The 13,225-nt window shown below is 45.7% G+C and overlaps 1 protein-coding gene across 3 annotated transcripts in view; it reads left to right on the forward strand.

The window, feature by feature from the left end:
- Positions 1-3,475: 3,475 nt before the first annotated feature.
- TSPAN2 (tetraspanin 2) overlaps positions 3,476-13,225 on the forward strand; it is a 42,612-nt gene continuing 32,862 nt past the window's right edge. For all 3 annotated transcript variants that reach the window (XM_001111915.5, XM_015148875.3, XM_015148886.3), the window contains exon 1: positions 3,476-3,632. In XM_001111915.5, the coding sequence (XP_001111915.1) occupies positions 3,564-3,632 (69 nt within the window). In that variant the 5' untranslated portion in view covers positions 3,476-3,563. The remainder of the gene's footprint in view (positions 3,633-13,225) is intronic.

The following is a 13,225-nucleotide window of genomic DNA, read 5'->3' on the forward strand; positions in this document are numbered from 1 at the left end:
CATATTGCCTAAAATTTATTTGGAAGTGAATCAAAAAACAAGGTAGATTGAGAAATGGACAAGTGTATAGATAAGTAATGCAACCGAAGCAAAATGTTGATTGTAGAATCTAGATGGTGAGTATATGGTGCTCCTTGCCCAACTATTTCAATTATTTTGTATGTAATAAAATATTGGGAAAAAATGCAAGAGAAAATATTTTTGTAACTATTTTAGGGCATGTGTGGGCAAAAGTTTAAAGACCACTGACTTCTATTTATCACCATTTGCTGAAGAATCTTTACCCTAAACTTACCATCCAAACCTTTCTCCAGAATCCAATCATATTTCCATGTCATCTGGATTTCCCACCATATCTAAAACTCAGCAGATCCAAAAATGAATGTATTGTCTTCCCTCTACCAGTTAGGAATATCTTTAGCTACATGCAACAGAACACAAAGTCAAACAAAAATAGAGTTATTTTTCCTATATACTGAGAAATCTGGAGTTAGGTGGCTGCTGGTATTGGTTCAGTGGTTCCACGATGTCCTAACTGGAAGGTCTGCAATTGTCTTGCCCTTTCTTCAGAGTCACAAAACATTCTAGCACTTCAAGCATCATGTCTGAGTTCAAGACAGGAAAGAAAGAAAAGGGAGCAATGCCAGCGACAGTTGAAAGGCTCACTTTCTTATTATGTCATTTAATGTAGTCCTGTACTTTCTTATAGTAATATACCCTTGAAAATGTATGGGATGCCTTTCAGGCACAATACATACATATATGTTGATAATGGCAATTCCTAATGTTGGAGGTGGAACCTGGTGGGAGGTATTGGATCGGAGTGGATTTCTCATGAATGGCTGGATGCCATCCTCCCTATAATGAGTGAGTTCTCGCTCTGAGTTCACATGTGAGATCTGGTTGTTTAAGAGTGTGGCACTCCCCACTTCTTTTGCTCCCACTCTCGCTATATACACACTGGTTCCCTGTGACCTTCCACCACAGCTGAAAGCTTTCCGAGGCCTCACCAGAAGCAGACACCAGCACTATGCTTCCTGTACAGCCTGTATAACTGTGAACCGATTAAATCTCTTTTCTTTAGAGATTACCCAGTCTCAGAGACTTCTTTATAGCAACACGAGAATGGACTAACACACATGCATCCACACACATACACATACATGTACATAAAAACCTAAACCTCAATTGGCTTCAGAAATGGCTAACTCAGTTATGGTTAATGTCACCTATGACCGGTTTTTTCAGCTTCCTGCTTTGCTGTTTTCAATGTTGGATCTGTCCTCAGGCTGGTATGAAGATGGATATAGCAACTCTATGTATATTATCCAGATCCAACAGCCTCAAGAGGAAGAAGACCATCTGGCCCCTCAGTAGACACCACTCCCATCCCATTAGTCAGAGTGCTTGTCAATTTGTTTCCTGAACTAACTACAAGGCAAATGGGATTACCTTAGCTTACTCTTGTCAAGGGTCAGCTTCCCCTAAGACATATAACTTTGTGAAACGGTGACTGGGCAAGTCTATACTAAAGATCTGAAACTGTTATGTTGACAGGCAGCCACCATCTGTCTCTAATACATATGTGCTAAAATTGTAGCATAAAAAAACAAACAATAGATGTATATGTTACAATAGGGGTTCTCTTCCCTCTATGTAATCTCTAGAAATATTTTGTCTTAGAGATGCAAAATTCAACGATATATTTAAAGTATAATATCATTATTCATTTCATTGATTTATTGAACGCCTTCTATGTACCAGACACTACTCTTTAACTTCTTTTCCTTTATACTAAAACAGAGGTGACAGATATAGAACTATAAGTGTTTGATTGAAGCTAATGATTCACTTCTCTCTGCATACCTAATGACTTCCATCTTTGTCTTTATTTCATTGTTGGAGACATGTTTATTACTAGAATCAGCACTTTCATTTTTCTGTCTTCTACTCATTTTTATAAATGAGTCGATATTCAAACAAATGTCCAAAGACACAGAGGTAGGCAAAGATGGCAACATGGTAGAAACTGAATGGTTAACTGATAAGAGTGTGATACAATAATACTAACCCTTATGCAGTACTTACTCTGTGCCAGGCACTGTTCTAGGCACTTCACAAATACTAACTCATTAATCTTCACAACTCTATGAGGGGAGTACTATTATCTCCATGTTGCACGTGGGGATACTCGGGGCCAAGGACAGTTTTGCACACTGGTCAGCCGACTGAAAGCTGTGATTTGGCCCTCCTGCCTTCCTGACTCACTCTGCCCCATCAGGCTTCACTCAGGCTAACTGCGGTTCTCAGAACTCCCTTGGAGGCCTTGTTCTCTCCAGCCCTGTGCTTTTGCACATGCCGTCTTCCTGGACTGATCTTTTCCGCCTGGGCTCCCTCTTCTAGACCAGATCAGGCCCCTCTCCTTAGCAATGCCTTTTCTGGTTAAGGCAGTCAGGCCAGGCACAGCTGTCCAGCACCCAGCCCACCTCTTCTCACCTTATTTGCTTACAGATCTGTCTGTACCACCAGAGATGTGGTTCCGGGCCTGGCTGTCTCCTCACTGTTGAGTCCCTGGGGCTTGCTACTATGTCTGGCCTATAATAGGCACTCAAAGTTTTGCTGAATTTATGCATAAGCTCTCCGAATTTTACACTTTCTTGTCTCCCCCATACTGTCTGACACCACATATTGTAGACACTTAGTCAATGGAAGTGGGAGTCTGATTTTCCTGCCAACAGCCTAACTTAATAAAAACAAAGCAAAACAAAAACCGCCCCCTTTCTCCCATCTCCACATCGTAATTAAGATCCCGAAAATCTGGGATCCTTCCAAGTCTTCCGATCAGCGGAACCTGGCAGGATGTGAGAAGTCAGACTCCCTTCACTGGCCGACCGGGTTGGGGGCAACTCTCAGGACGCAGGGCGCCGCCTCCCGCGCCCTCTCCCAGTTCTTGCCTATTAAGGTAAGAGTCCCCCGAGGAGGGGGAGGGGCCGGAGGGAGGGTCCCCTAGAAGCGGCCTGTGCGCTTGCTCCTCACCGCGGAGCCGCAGCCCTGGACACTCAGCCGGGTGCCCCGCCACGGGTCCTGTCAGCTTCGGGGCAACCTCGGACCCCACTTAGTTCTTCTACCCGAGGTCACCTTCCTAGATTTCCATAGCCACGGAGACCAAGTGCTTATCCCTCAAGCATCGCCCGGGCCTCAAACCAGTCTCCGCACTGGGCACTGATTAAATGGGTCCCCAGTCCGTGGGCGCTCACGCCCTGCAGGTGCTCGGATAGCCACCAGCAGCGGTGCGCCCACGGGCGGGAAGGAAGGTGGTCCCTGGGTCTGGGGGAAGAGCGGACATGCTCCCTCGGGCCGCTCGATCTCCATCCCCCGGCGCCCCCACTTGTCGCCAGCCTGGCCGCTTGGGGTCCTCGCGCCCCTCCCCGCCGCGCCCCGCCCCGCCCCCCGGAGGCCCCGCCCCGGTCCTCCCCGCTCCTCCCCCTCCCCGCCGGCGCCTGCCGCTCCCGGCGCTCGCAGCGCGGGCCTGGGGACTGGGGATCCCGCCGCCGGGCCGCAGCATGGGGCGCTTCCGCGGGGGCCTGCGGTGCATCAAGTACCTGCTGCTCGGCTTCAACTTGCTCTTCTGGGTGAGACCAGGAGCCGGGAGGGCCGGGCAGGGCAGGGGGCCGGGTGGCGGGCGCGGGGCCGGGGTCCCCGGGGAGCTGACTGCGGCGTCCGAGTCGCGCTCGTGGGGAGGGCAGGGTGCTCAAACGCGGAGGCGAGGAGAAGGCAAACAAAGAGGGAGGGGAGGGCTGGAGGGGAGAGAACGGGAACACAGAAGGTTGATCAATGAGAGATGGTGAGAAGGGGAGATACACCGTGTGGCCCTTTCCTGGAAGGAACACCACCTGCCTTGGTTTTTATCTCCCAGCTGGTGACCCCAGGTGCGGGAACCCAGTCTCTCCTCACCCCCGGAGGACTTGGGGCCCTGGCGGTCCCTGTTCCCCTCCAGCCTCCCGTGCACACACCCCCTTTTCACTCTGCCTACCAGCTGGAACCAGGGCCTGGCCAGGGTGTTGGGAGAGAAACGCCTGCCCTGGGGCTGCCTGGGGTGGTGCTCCATTCGAGTGTGTGGACAGAGTACCTGGCTTTGAAGGTTTTGTTTAAGAAATTGGAGATAGGAATGAACATTGTGGTGGTGGGGGGATCATCGTTTTTCTGGGCATCAGGGTAAGGGTACCGCTGGGTGAGAGGAGGTGGTGGGTGCTCTTCTGAGAAGGGGATGGGGAATGGAAGGGCTTCCAAAGGGCAGCAGCATCTCTCCACAACCCCCAGCCGCAGCCTCTGCTAAATACTAATCCTCCCAGAGATGATCTCATTCAACTTTGCAGGGTTTCATTGAACTGACAGCATTCCCAGGATTCATGGTTCACAGAGTGATAGGATCTTGACCCTTGTCTCCTATATTATCGAGACAGGGATACAGCTAGACCAAACCTACATCCCTGGATACCCTGTCCCAGGCCCTGGAGGACTGTGAGACAAGGTCTGGAAATTGTCTTTTCTGCACATTTCCTCTTGGGCTTTCTTAAGAGAATGTCAGTCAGTGTAACTGCTTAGCTAGACCCTGAGGGAAAACGTAGCTCTTGCTTTGGATAAAGAGGTTTGAGAGCAGCCAGGGCCTGGGTGCTTTGAAACTACCAGGCTGGAGGAGGTGGCTGTCCTATCTGCTCTGGGAGAAGTTATAGTCCCATGATTGCAAGTAATTAATTATTGAATGATGGGTTCCGCTTTTGTCTGTCAACCCATTAGCTCAGATGCCTGGATGACTCCAGCAACTCTAAGCTCTTCAGTATCCTTCAGCAGTGGAAGGTGTGAAGGAGGTTCCTCCCAGACATCCCCTGAACTTTAAAGAGACACATGGCCTTTGTACACGTGGGGATTTACATTAAGCATACTATGGGGAGAGGGGTTTCTGAAGACCCTTTGTGTTGTATTTTTTAGGAATCTGGCTTAATTTCAGAAGCTGTTAATTATAGATGTCATGCCACAGTGACACCCTTCGTTCTCACTGCTTATGAATTCAAAAGAAGTTTTAAGCCTGAGGAGGAATTCTTCAACTGGGTTCAGTGCTTATTTAGTGCCTGATATTGTATCAGCCTTTCCAGTAATAGTTGGAAGCATTCATTGAATGTTTTCAATGCATCAGGGACAGTGCTAAGCATATTACATTCATTATTACACATAATCCTCACAAGAGTCCTGATATACATATACTATTATTATCCCCATTTTTTACAGATGGGGAAACAGAGGCTCAAATTGGTTAAGTTACTTGAGATGGAGTCTCGCTCTGTGGCCCAGACTGGAGTGCAGTGGCCCGATCTCCGCTCACTGCAAGCTCTGCCTCCTGGGTTCACGCCATTCACCTGCCTCAGCCTCACAAGTAGCTGGGACTACAAGTGCCCTCCACCACGCCAGGCTAATTTTTTTGTCTTTTTAGTACAGACAGGATTTTACCGTGTTAGCCAGGATGGTCTTGGTCTTCTGACCTCGTGATCTGGCCACCTCAGCCTCCCAAAGTGCTGAGATTACAGGTATGAGCCACCGCACCCAGCCGCCTACCTTCTCTTAAGCATTGTGGTACATTCAATTAACCAGTGGTTCTCAAATGTGGTTCCTGGGCCAGCAGCGTCAGCATATCCTGGGAATTTGTCAGAAATACACATTCTCGGGCCAGGCACGGTGGCTCATGCCTGTAATCTCAGCACTTTGGGAGGCCAAGGCAGGCGGATCACCTGAGCGGAGCCCGAGACCAGCCTGGCCAACATGATGAAACCTCATCCCTACTAAAATACAAAAATTAGCCAGGCATGGTGGTGGGTGCGTGTAATCCCAGCTACTTGGGAGACTGAAGCAGAAGAATCTCTTGAACCTGGGAGGCAGAGGTTACAGTGAGCCAAGATGGTGCCACATTGCACTATAGCCTGGGCAACAAGAGCGAAACTCCATCTCAAAAACAAACAAACAAATGAACAAAACATTCTCAGCTCATCCCAGACTTGCTGAATCAGAAACTCTGGGGGAAGGACCCAGCAATCTAATTTAACAAGCCATTCACATAATTCTGATCCATGCTCAAATTTGAGACCCACTCTATTAAACAATGATTAAACAAATAATAATGTATAAATATAAACACAGTTCCCTAAGCTGCTCATCTCACTGAGGAAACGAGACCAAGGGATATGGAACAACACAAAAACAAGACAGTGAGGAATCAAGTGACAAGTATCACACTGTTGACCATAGACACAGTAAGGAAAGGAAGTAGGAGCCATGCAATGTTTGAGTGCCTGAATGTGTTAACCAGTGAGGTTAGATCTGACCTTTTCTATATGTGATCTAAGTAAGAAGTTTAGAGAAAGGATCAGAGTCATCATGAGAAGCCAGAAAAGTTCTCCTTAAGGAGCTATTTAAGCTGAACCTGGAAGGACTGGTAGAATGGAGCTGGGCAAAGGCGAGGGGGTGACTGACCATCCACCAGCAGAGGAGCAGAGCAAGGGGGAGTGTGTGCCACCATCTGACTGTCAAAGCTATCAGGCTGGAGTGCAGAGATCCCAAGCAGGGGTGCCTGCACAAACAGGGTGTACTTGAGCAAGTTATTCTTGCTTCTAGGCTTATTTTCTCATCTGTACGATTGGAGTAACAGAAATATTGAGAGGATTAAGAGGGAATATGTAAAGTATGTCACCTCAACTTCCTATGAGCCTAGGACATAGGAAATATGCAAAAAATGTTAACTATTATTTTTGTTATCAAGTGCCTGGCACATAGGAAGCATTTAATAAACGTTAGCTCTCTTTCTCCTGATTCTTTTCATGTTGGGGAATAGTATATAAGTTTGCCAAGTGACTTGCAATTTGTCTTCATTTGAGGATAACTATACCTTATCTTGTCAATTTGTACTTGTGGATTTTCCCCCACTAGAACTTAAAACACTCTGAGAGCAGGAATTTTGTTTTTTCTGTTTTGCTCATAGCTGTATCCCCAGCGCTAGAATAGTGCGTGGCGTATAGAAGGCATGCAGTGGGAACTGAAGGACCTTCCTCTCCCCCAGTTTCATGGGGGTGGGGGCGGAGGCAGCAACCAGAGCGAAGTGGCAACTGAAACAGGCACCTCATGACTTAAGGGAAAGTAGCTGTGTGGGATAAAGTATCTAGATATTTGCCTTCACTGTAACTGAGGGAACCTGATTCCAGAAAAGCTCCACTCTAGTTTCTGAAGTTGTTTTCTCCTGGTTGGAGGGCTTTGTGGGAAGTCTGGGAAAGGGGTGGGGGATAGTTTTCCTGGAAGGCCAGGCTTTAGCTGTGACTACAGTGTAACATTTACACACACGCCCTTAGAAGCTCACATGCCTGCCCCTCTGAGTTACGGGGTTCCCTGGGTGACAGCACTTCCTTCCAGTCAGAACCTCGCCAGAGGTAAGCACAGAGGCGGGGCAGGGTTCGTTTGGTGATCTGCAATTTAACAGATCAATTTGGAGCCTCCTCTGGCAGCTTGCTTTAAGTTTCCCTAGGCTGTGCTCCTGGTTTCATAAACATCCAACCAGACCCTGCCAGAGCCAGCACAGTACTCCCTGGCCCAGGGCCACTGACTGTACTCACCGCTGAATTTTTAAAAACAAAGTCAAGCCTAGCCATTAACCCCACTACATTAATTTCTCTTATCATGGTTGATGTCTAAGGTGAAACCCCTCCCATCATCTGTCATGTCTAAATTCAGACCCGCGATCAGATAGCACAGCATATTCCTGTGCCTTTCATTGAAATCACCTTTATTTTTTTCCTACGTTGCATAGCAATATAAATAAAACACTACACCCCCACCAAGCCGCATATGTTGGTTTAAAGGAAAACCTGGGCGCTGTTTATTCCTTGGTTTATTGTTGTATGGTCAGCGTTTTCCTATCATTGTGCTGCACTAGCTGCTCAGCAGTACTGACCCACAGGAAGCAGAGCTGTTCATTGTTGAAAAGCAGATTCCATATATGGCAAGTTTGAAGTTGCCCTCCTTTCCTTCTCACCATTATTAATACAGCTTTGGGTTTTCACTTGGAGATGCCTAACAGGTGAGTTTAAGAAAGACCGTGTCTTGCAGGCTTGGGAGTCAAAGAAGTTTGACTCACATGAATCTTATAGAGGTCACCTTCCCCTCTTTCCCAAATTTATTTCAAACAGTAACTTCAGAGCAATCACTTGTCAGAGAGGTTGGTTTAGGAAAAAATACCTCAAGAAAGTATCCTTTGGAGACCAGCCCATAAGGCAGATAGGAATGTTCTCAGCTTCGCTGTAGGAGAATCTTCATTTCTGATTTTTGTTAAGGTGGAAAGAGAGCAACAGGGGCCAGTGTCCCCTAGTGTGGACCTAGAGAGGGACCTAGCATTGCTGGGAGGAACAGGGAGTCTACCAGAGGGGACAGTCTGAAGAAGCCACAGCTATGGTCCCAGGGTTCTGGTAGACCTCGGTCAGACCTATGCAGTGTGGCAGTTCAAATCCAGGAATCGAAAACCTGGGCAGCGGATACTGGCATCACACTGCCTGACTTTATTCCTGCCTCCATTATTTACTACCTAGGGGACTTTGGGCAAGTTGTGTAACCTCTTTGAGCCTCCATTCTCTCATCTGTATGATGGACATATTAAAGTACTAATATCAATCTATGAACTTTGTGCAGATACAATGAGTTAATATATGTAAGGTTCTAAGTATGGTTCATGCATACAGTAAATAATAACATAAGATAGTAGTAGTTATTGTTTTTAAATACTAGGAGTACAAATGGGAAAGTAGAATCTAGAATCCAAGAGGTTCATAAAGGCACGATGAAGCAGGCAGGTGTTTTACATCCAACTAAGGAAGCAAGGTGGCAAGAGTCGGAGTTTATCAAGGGCGTGGAGTCAAAAGGGGAGATCACTTCCTCTACAATTCCCTGCCAAGTGCTGGGAATTCAAAGATGATTAAGACACAGTCCTTGATCTTGAGGCACTCATGCCTTTATTTAGCCTCCATTTTGCCTTTGATTAGAATTTATTCCCTGTTTAGTCTTTGCTCCTTGAGGGCAGGGACTATGTCCTTTTGGCATCCCCTTTCTCCCAGTCCCTCAGCACCTAATAGAGTTAAGCATGGCTCCAGCTAAGGGAGTTGTGTGCACTGACCTTGGAGCAGGATCTGTTTATTTCCTTTCCTGCTTCTGTGCTACTAAGTGGAGGCCAAGGAAGAGCAATGGGAAAACCTTTGGTGATCAGTGCCTCTCAGACTTTAACGTGCGTACAGATCACCTAGGGAGCTCATTCAGCTCTATTCGGATTCAGTGGGTCTGCATTTCTAACAAGCCCCCAGGTGATGCTTGTGTTGCTGGTCTGGGCACATGCTTTGAGAACCCCTGTTTTAGATGTGGTCTGAAGAGATCAGAGATTCAGCAGTGGCACTGTTTCTGACTGAAGCAGGGTGTGCCCTACTTCTTGGCTTACTCACTTGGCTTGTTTTTGGCCGTTCTTTTAATTTCAGTTACCACTTTACCTTTATTAAGTCTCTTTTTTATGCGAATACTTGACGCTTTCTGGAATTACTGGGAGGCCACCCGTCCACTGTTCATTGCATCTCACCGTGTTATTCTAGAACATCAGCCATGAAGTATCTTTGGGTCTTCAACCATGTGTGGCAAAAGAGAACGTAACCTCTATCCCCCAACCTTGACAGTTAATATTGCGAAGCTGCTCCCTTAAAACAAGTGATGCTATACTGAGCACTGAAACAAATCATGTCACGGTTGCTAAGGAATTAAAGAGAGAATGCTGCCAGTAAGATGGAAATACCAGCTGGGCTGGGAGCACGTCTTACAGATGAATTACCTCGGGTTACCTTGGCCTGCCTTTTTCATCCTCTTTGAATTTGATTGGGAACAAAAATAACAATGCTAATTAACATTCATACGATGTTTCAGTTTACAAAGTGCTTTCATATGCATTATCCCACCTGATCATGAATCACAACAATCTCGTGAAATAGTGTAATTATTCCCATTTTACAGTTGTGAAAGCTGAAAGTCAGGCACAGTAGGTGGTATGTCCCAGGTCTTCTGACTTTAAACCCCATGCTCTTTTGATTGTTTTAATTTATTGGAACATGTAGAATATAAGGTATAAGAAATGCTACCAACTTGGAAAATGTGAAGTCTGTGATCAGGGAGATTATATTCAGTGTCAGATTTAGTCTTGATGCATTCCAGAAACACAGGTACAAAGAGATGCCTAAAATACTAAGGCATATGGGAGAAGAAGCAGGAGAGAGGTTGGGAACACTGCTGATCAGTTTCAGGCAGAGGAAAAGTAAGATGGAAATTGAGAAAGGGTATATATCAAGAGACAGTTTAAAAAATTAATTTCAGGAGCAAAAATTTGAAGAACAGTAAGCACTATATAAATGTACACTATGTGCCGGCTGCTTTCCCAGGCACATTTTATTATTAACTAATTTAATCCTCATGACAACCCTATGAAATAGTAGCAGTTATCATCCCCAGTTTACATATGAGAAAACAGGGGTCTGAAGCATTGAAGAGACTTGCCCAGGTCTCAGAGCTGGCCAGTGGCAGAGCTGTGTCTCTGTGTGTGTCCCCAGAGTCTATACTCGTAACCACTCGAAGTTTACAGACGATCAGAGAGGAAGGTTGAAGCTCTGACGAGCTTGTGAATTCTAGACCTGCACTGTCCAATGTGAGGACTATGCTACCGATCACATGTAGCTATTTAAATTAATTAAAACTAAATGAAATGTAACCTTCATTTTCTCAGTCCCACTAGCTACATTTCAGAGCTCCATAGCCATAGGTGCCTAATGGCCACAATGCTGGAAAGCACAGATATAGGACATTTACATCATTGGAGAAAGTTCTACTTGACAGCCCTAGCCTAAATATAGTTATTCTTTCACTCATAAATACATCTATTCATATTTTTCTCTTATGAGGCCTTAAAACCATTAAAGAGAGAAGACATAATTTCCACAAAAGGCCACTGACTTTCTAATATAGAAGATTTAAAAAACCGAAAGGAATTCCAGCTGTCATGGAAAGAGGGAGTGTAGATCTAAAATAAAAATGAGTAGAGGACGGCTGCAGCAGACCACATTATTGGAACCGTGGGAGCGATGTTTCCTGTCTTGAAGATTAAGCTTTCAGTTTGAAGGTAACATTTAGCAAGTCTACCAACATAATAACACGAAGTGTGAGGCACTCACTGCTTTCAGTGTGTAACATGAACTCATTTAGTCTCTTTAGGAGGCACTATTAGTACCTTCACTTTGCAGATGAGGAAGCTGGGGTTAGAGAGGTTAAGTGGCTTGCCCAAGATTATAGGACCAGTAAGTGCCAGAGCCTGATTCAAACCCAAATGCCTAGAACCCCCATTTTTATCCACTACAGCTCCTTTACACCTAAGTACTGTATGCGCGCATGTGTTTATTACCCTAAGGGCATCGTTATGGACTCTGAACACCCAGAAGAGGTGAATTTCTAGAAGAGCAGTTGGCAGACATTCCAGGATGTGTACCAAGCTCTGTCCCCCACGTTATAATGGTGATTGGGAGTCAGCTTATTAACCGAGGTGGCAGAGCAAGGCTGAGCATGGCCAGGGGTGCATTGGAGGCTGCTGTCACTCATCCAGGGAGCTGACTTTGTCTCCCTGCTCACGCCAGAGTCTATCTAGCCCTGTGTGAACGGACCAGTGCTGCACCTTCCTGACCTCGAACAGGTCCTCGTAAAATGGCTTTTAAGAAAAATCTCTATAGCGCACCAAGCTAGACTTTCACAATTTCTGCTAGATTCCACCCATGCTAACTTCTTACTAAACAAATTGTTTTGGCTTTTCTAATCTAGCCTTAGTTCTACTTGAAACATCTTTTTAACCATTGTCATTCTGTAACAACTAAAACTGGATGAAGATCATATTTATTGATCAATAATTAAGAATTCTGTTTATCTGCTCCAAAGTAGTTCTCCCAACCACTATACATAAATTGTGTTTAATGTATTGTCTTTGCTTATGTAAAGCTCTAGATAGATGAGATGTCACAGTAGTCACTGTGGCCTCCAAGAGAAGTGATTATATATGCAGAGGGCAGGCCTAGGATGACAGCCAGCTGGGTGTTCCAAGGAGGAAGTCCAGAGAACCTAGAAAAGACCATTTTTTCCTCCCTGGGCTTATCCCCTTGATGAGGTAAGTAAGGCGGACATTGAGTTCAGTTCACTTCTGTGACTTGGTAGGCTGGATTTTAGCTCTGTACATATTTGATCTTCATTTGAGTAAGCCATCTGCTTCCTGGAATCCTTAGCCAGTAGTCTATGACATTCACTTTGCTGTATAAAGAAGACTACATAGGCTGGGCATGGTGGCTCACACCTGGAATCCCAGCACTTTGGGAGGCTGAGGCAGGAGGATCACTTGGGCCCAGGAGTTCGAGACCAGTCCGGACAACAAAGTAAGGCCCCATCTCTACAAAAAAATTAAAAAAATTAGCTGGATATGGTTGCACATGCCTGTAGTGGGAGGAGGAGGTGGGAGGATCGCTTGAGCCTGGGAGGTCAAGACTGCAGTGAGCTGTGATCAGGCCACTGCATTCCAGCCTGGGCAACAGAGTAAGACCCTGTCTCAAAAAAATAAAAAGCAAGAAAACTACACAGCCATCATCTTTCTCCTAATTCTTGATGTTCCCTAATCTCCTCCTCCTTCCCCCTACATTTTTAAGAGAAAAGACATTATGTATAATCACTGAATAAACAACACACTTTCCACTGTCTATGTGTAAATTATCTGCTCTATCATTTGCAGCAAGCTTTTCATCCCAAGTTAGTTTCCTTCCCCGAGCTTATATTTCTCCAGCACTTATAAACTGCCCCCAGCAATGTTGGTTGACCCATGCAAGTTAACTTTATAACAATTTAAACAAACTGAAGGTACATCTGGCACAAATGTGTTGCCCACTGTTCTTTCCAGAAATGAATGGAATGCTCCTGATTTTATTGTGGCCTGAATTGCAGCACCCTTCCATCAGTGCAGAGAGTTAAGCATTGGTTGATTGTAAAATATACTCTTACCTGAACGAAGTCTTTCTTAGAGTGAGCTTTTTTCTTAGGAAATTGTATGAGGAAAATAATGGGGAGATCAGAAACACTAGTACCT

The sequence above is a fragment of the Macaca mulatta genome, chromosome 1 (assembly GCF_049350105.2).
Source record: "Macaca mulatta isolate MMU2019108-1 chromosome 1, T2T-MMU8v2.0, whole genome shotgun sequence".
NCBI lineage: Eukaryota > Metazoa > Chordata > Mammalia > Primates > Cercopithecidae > Macaca > Macaca mulatta.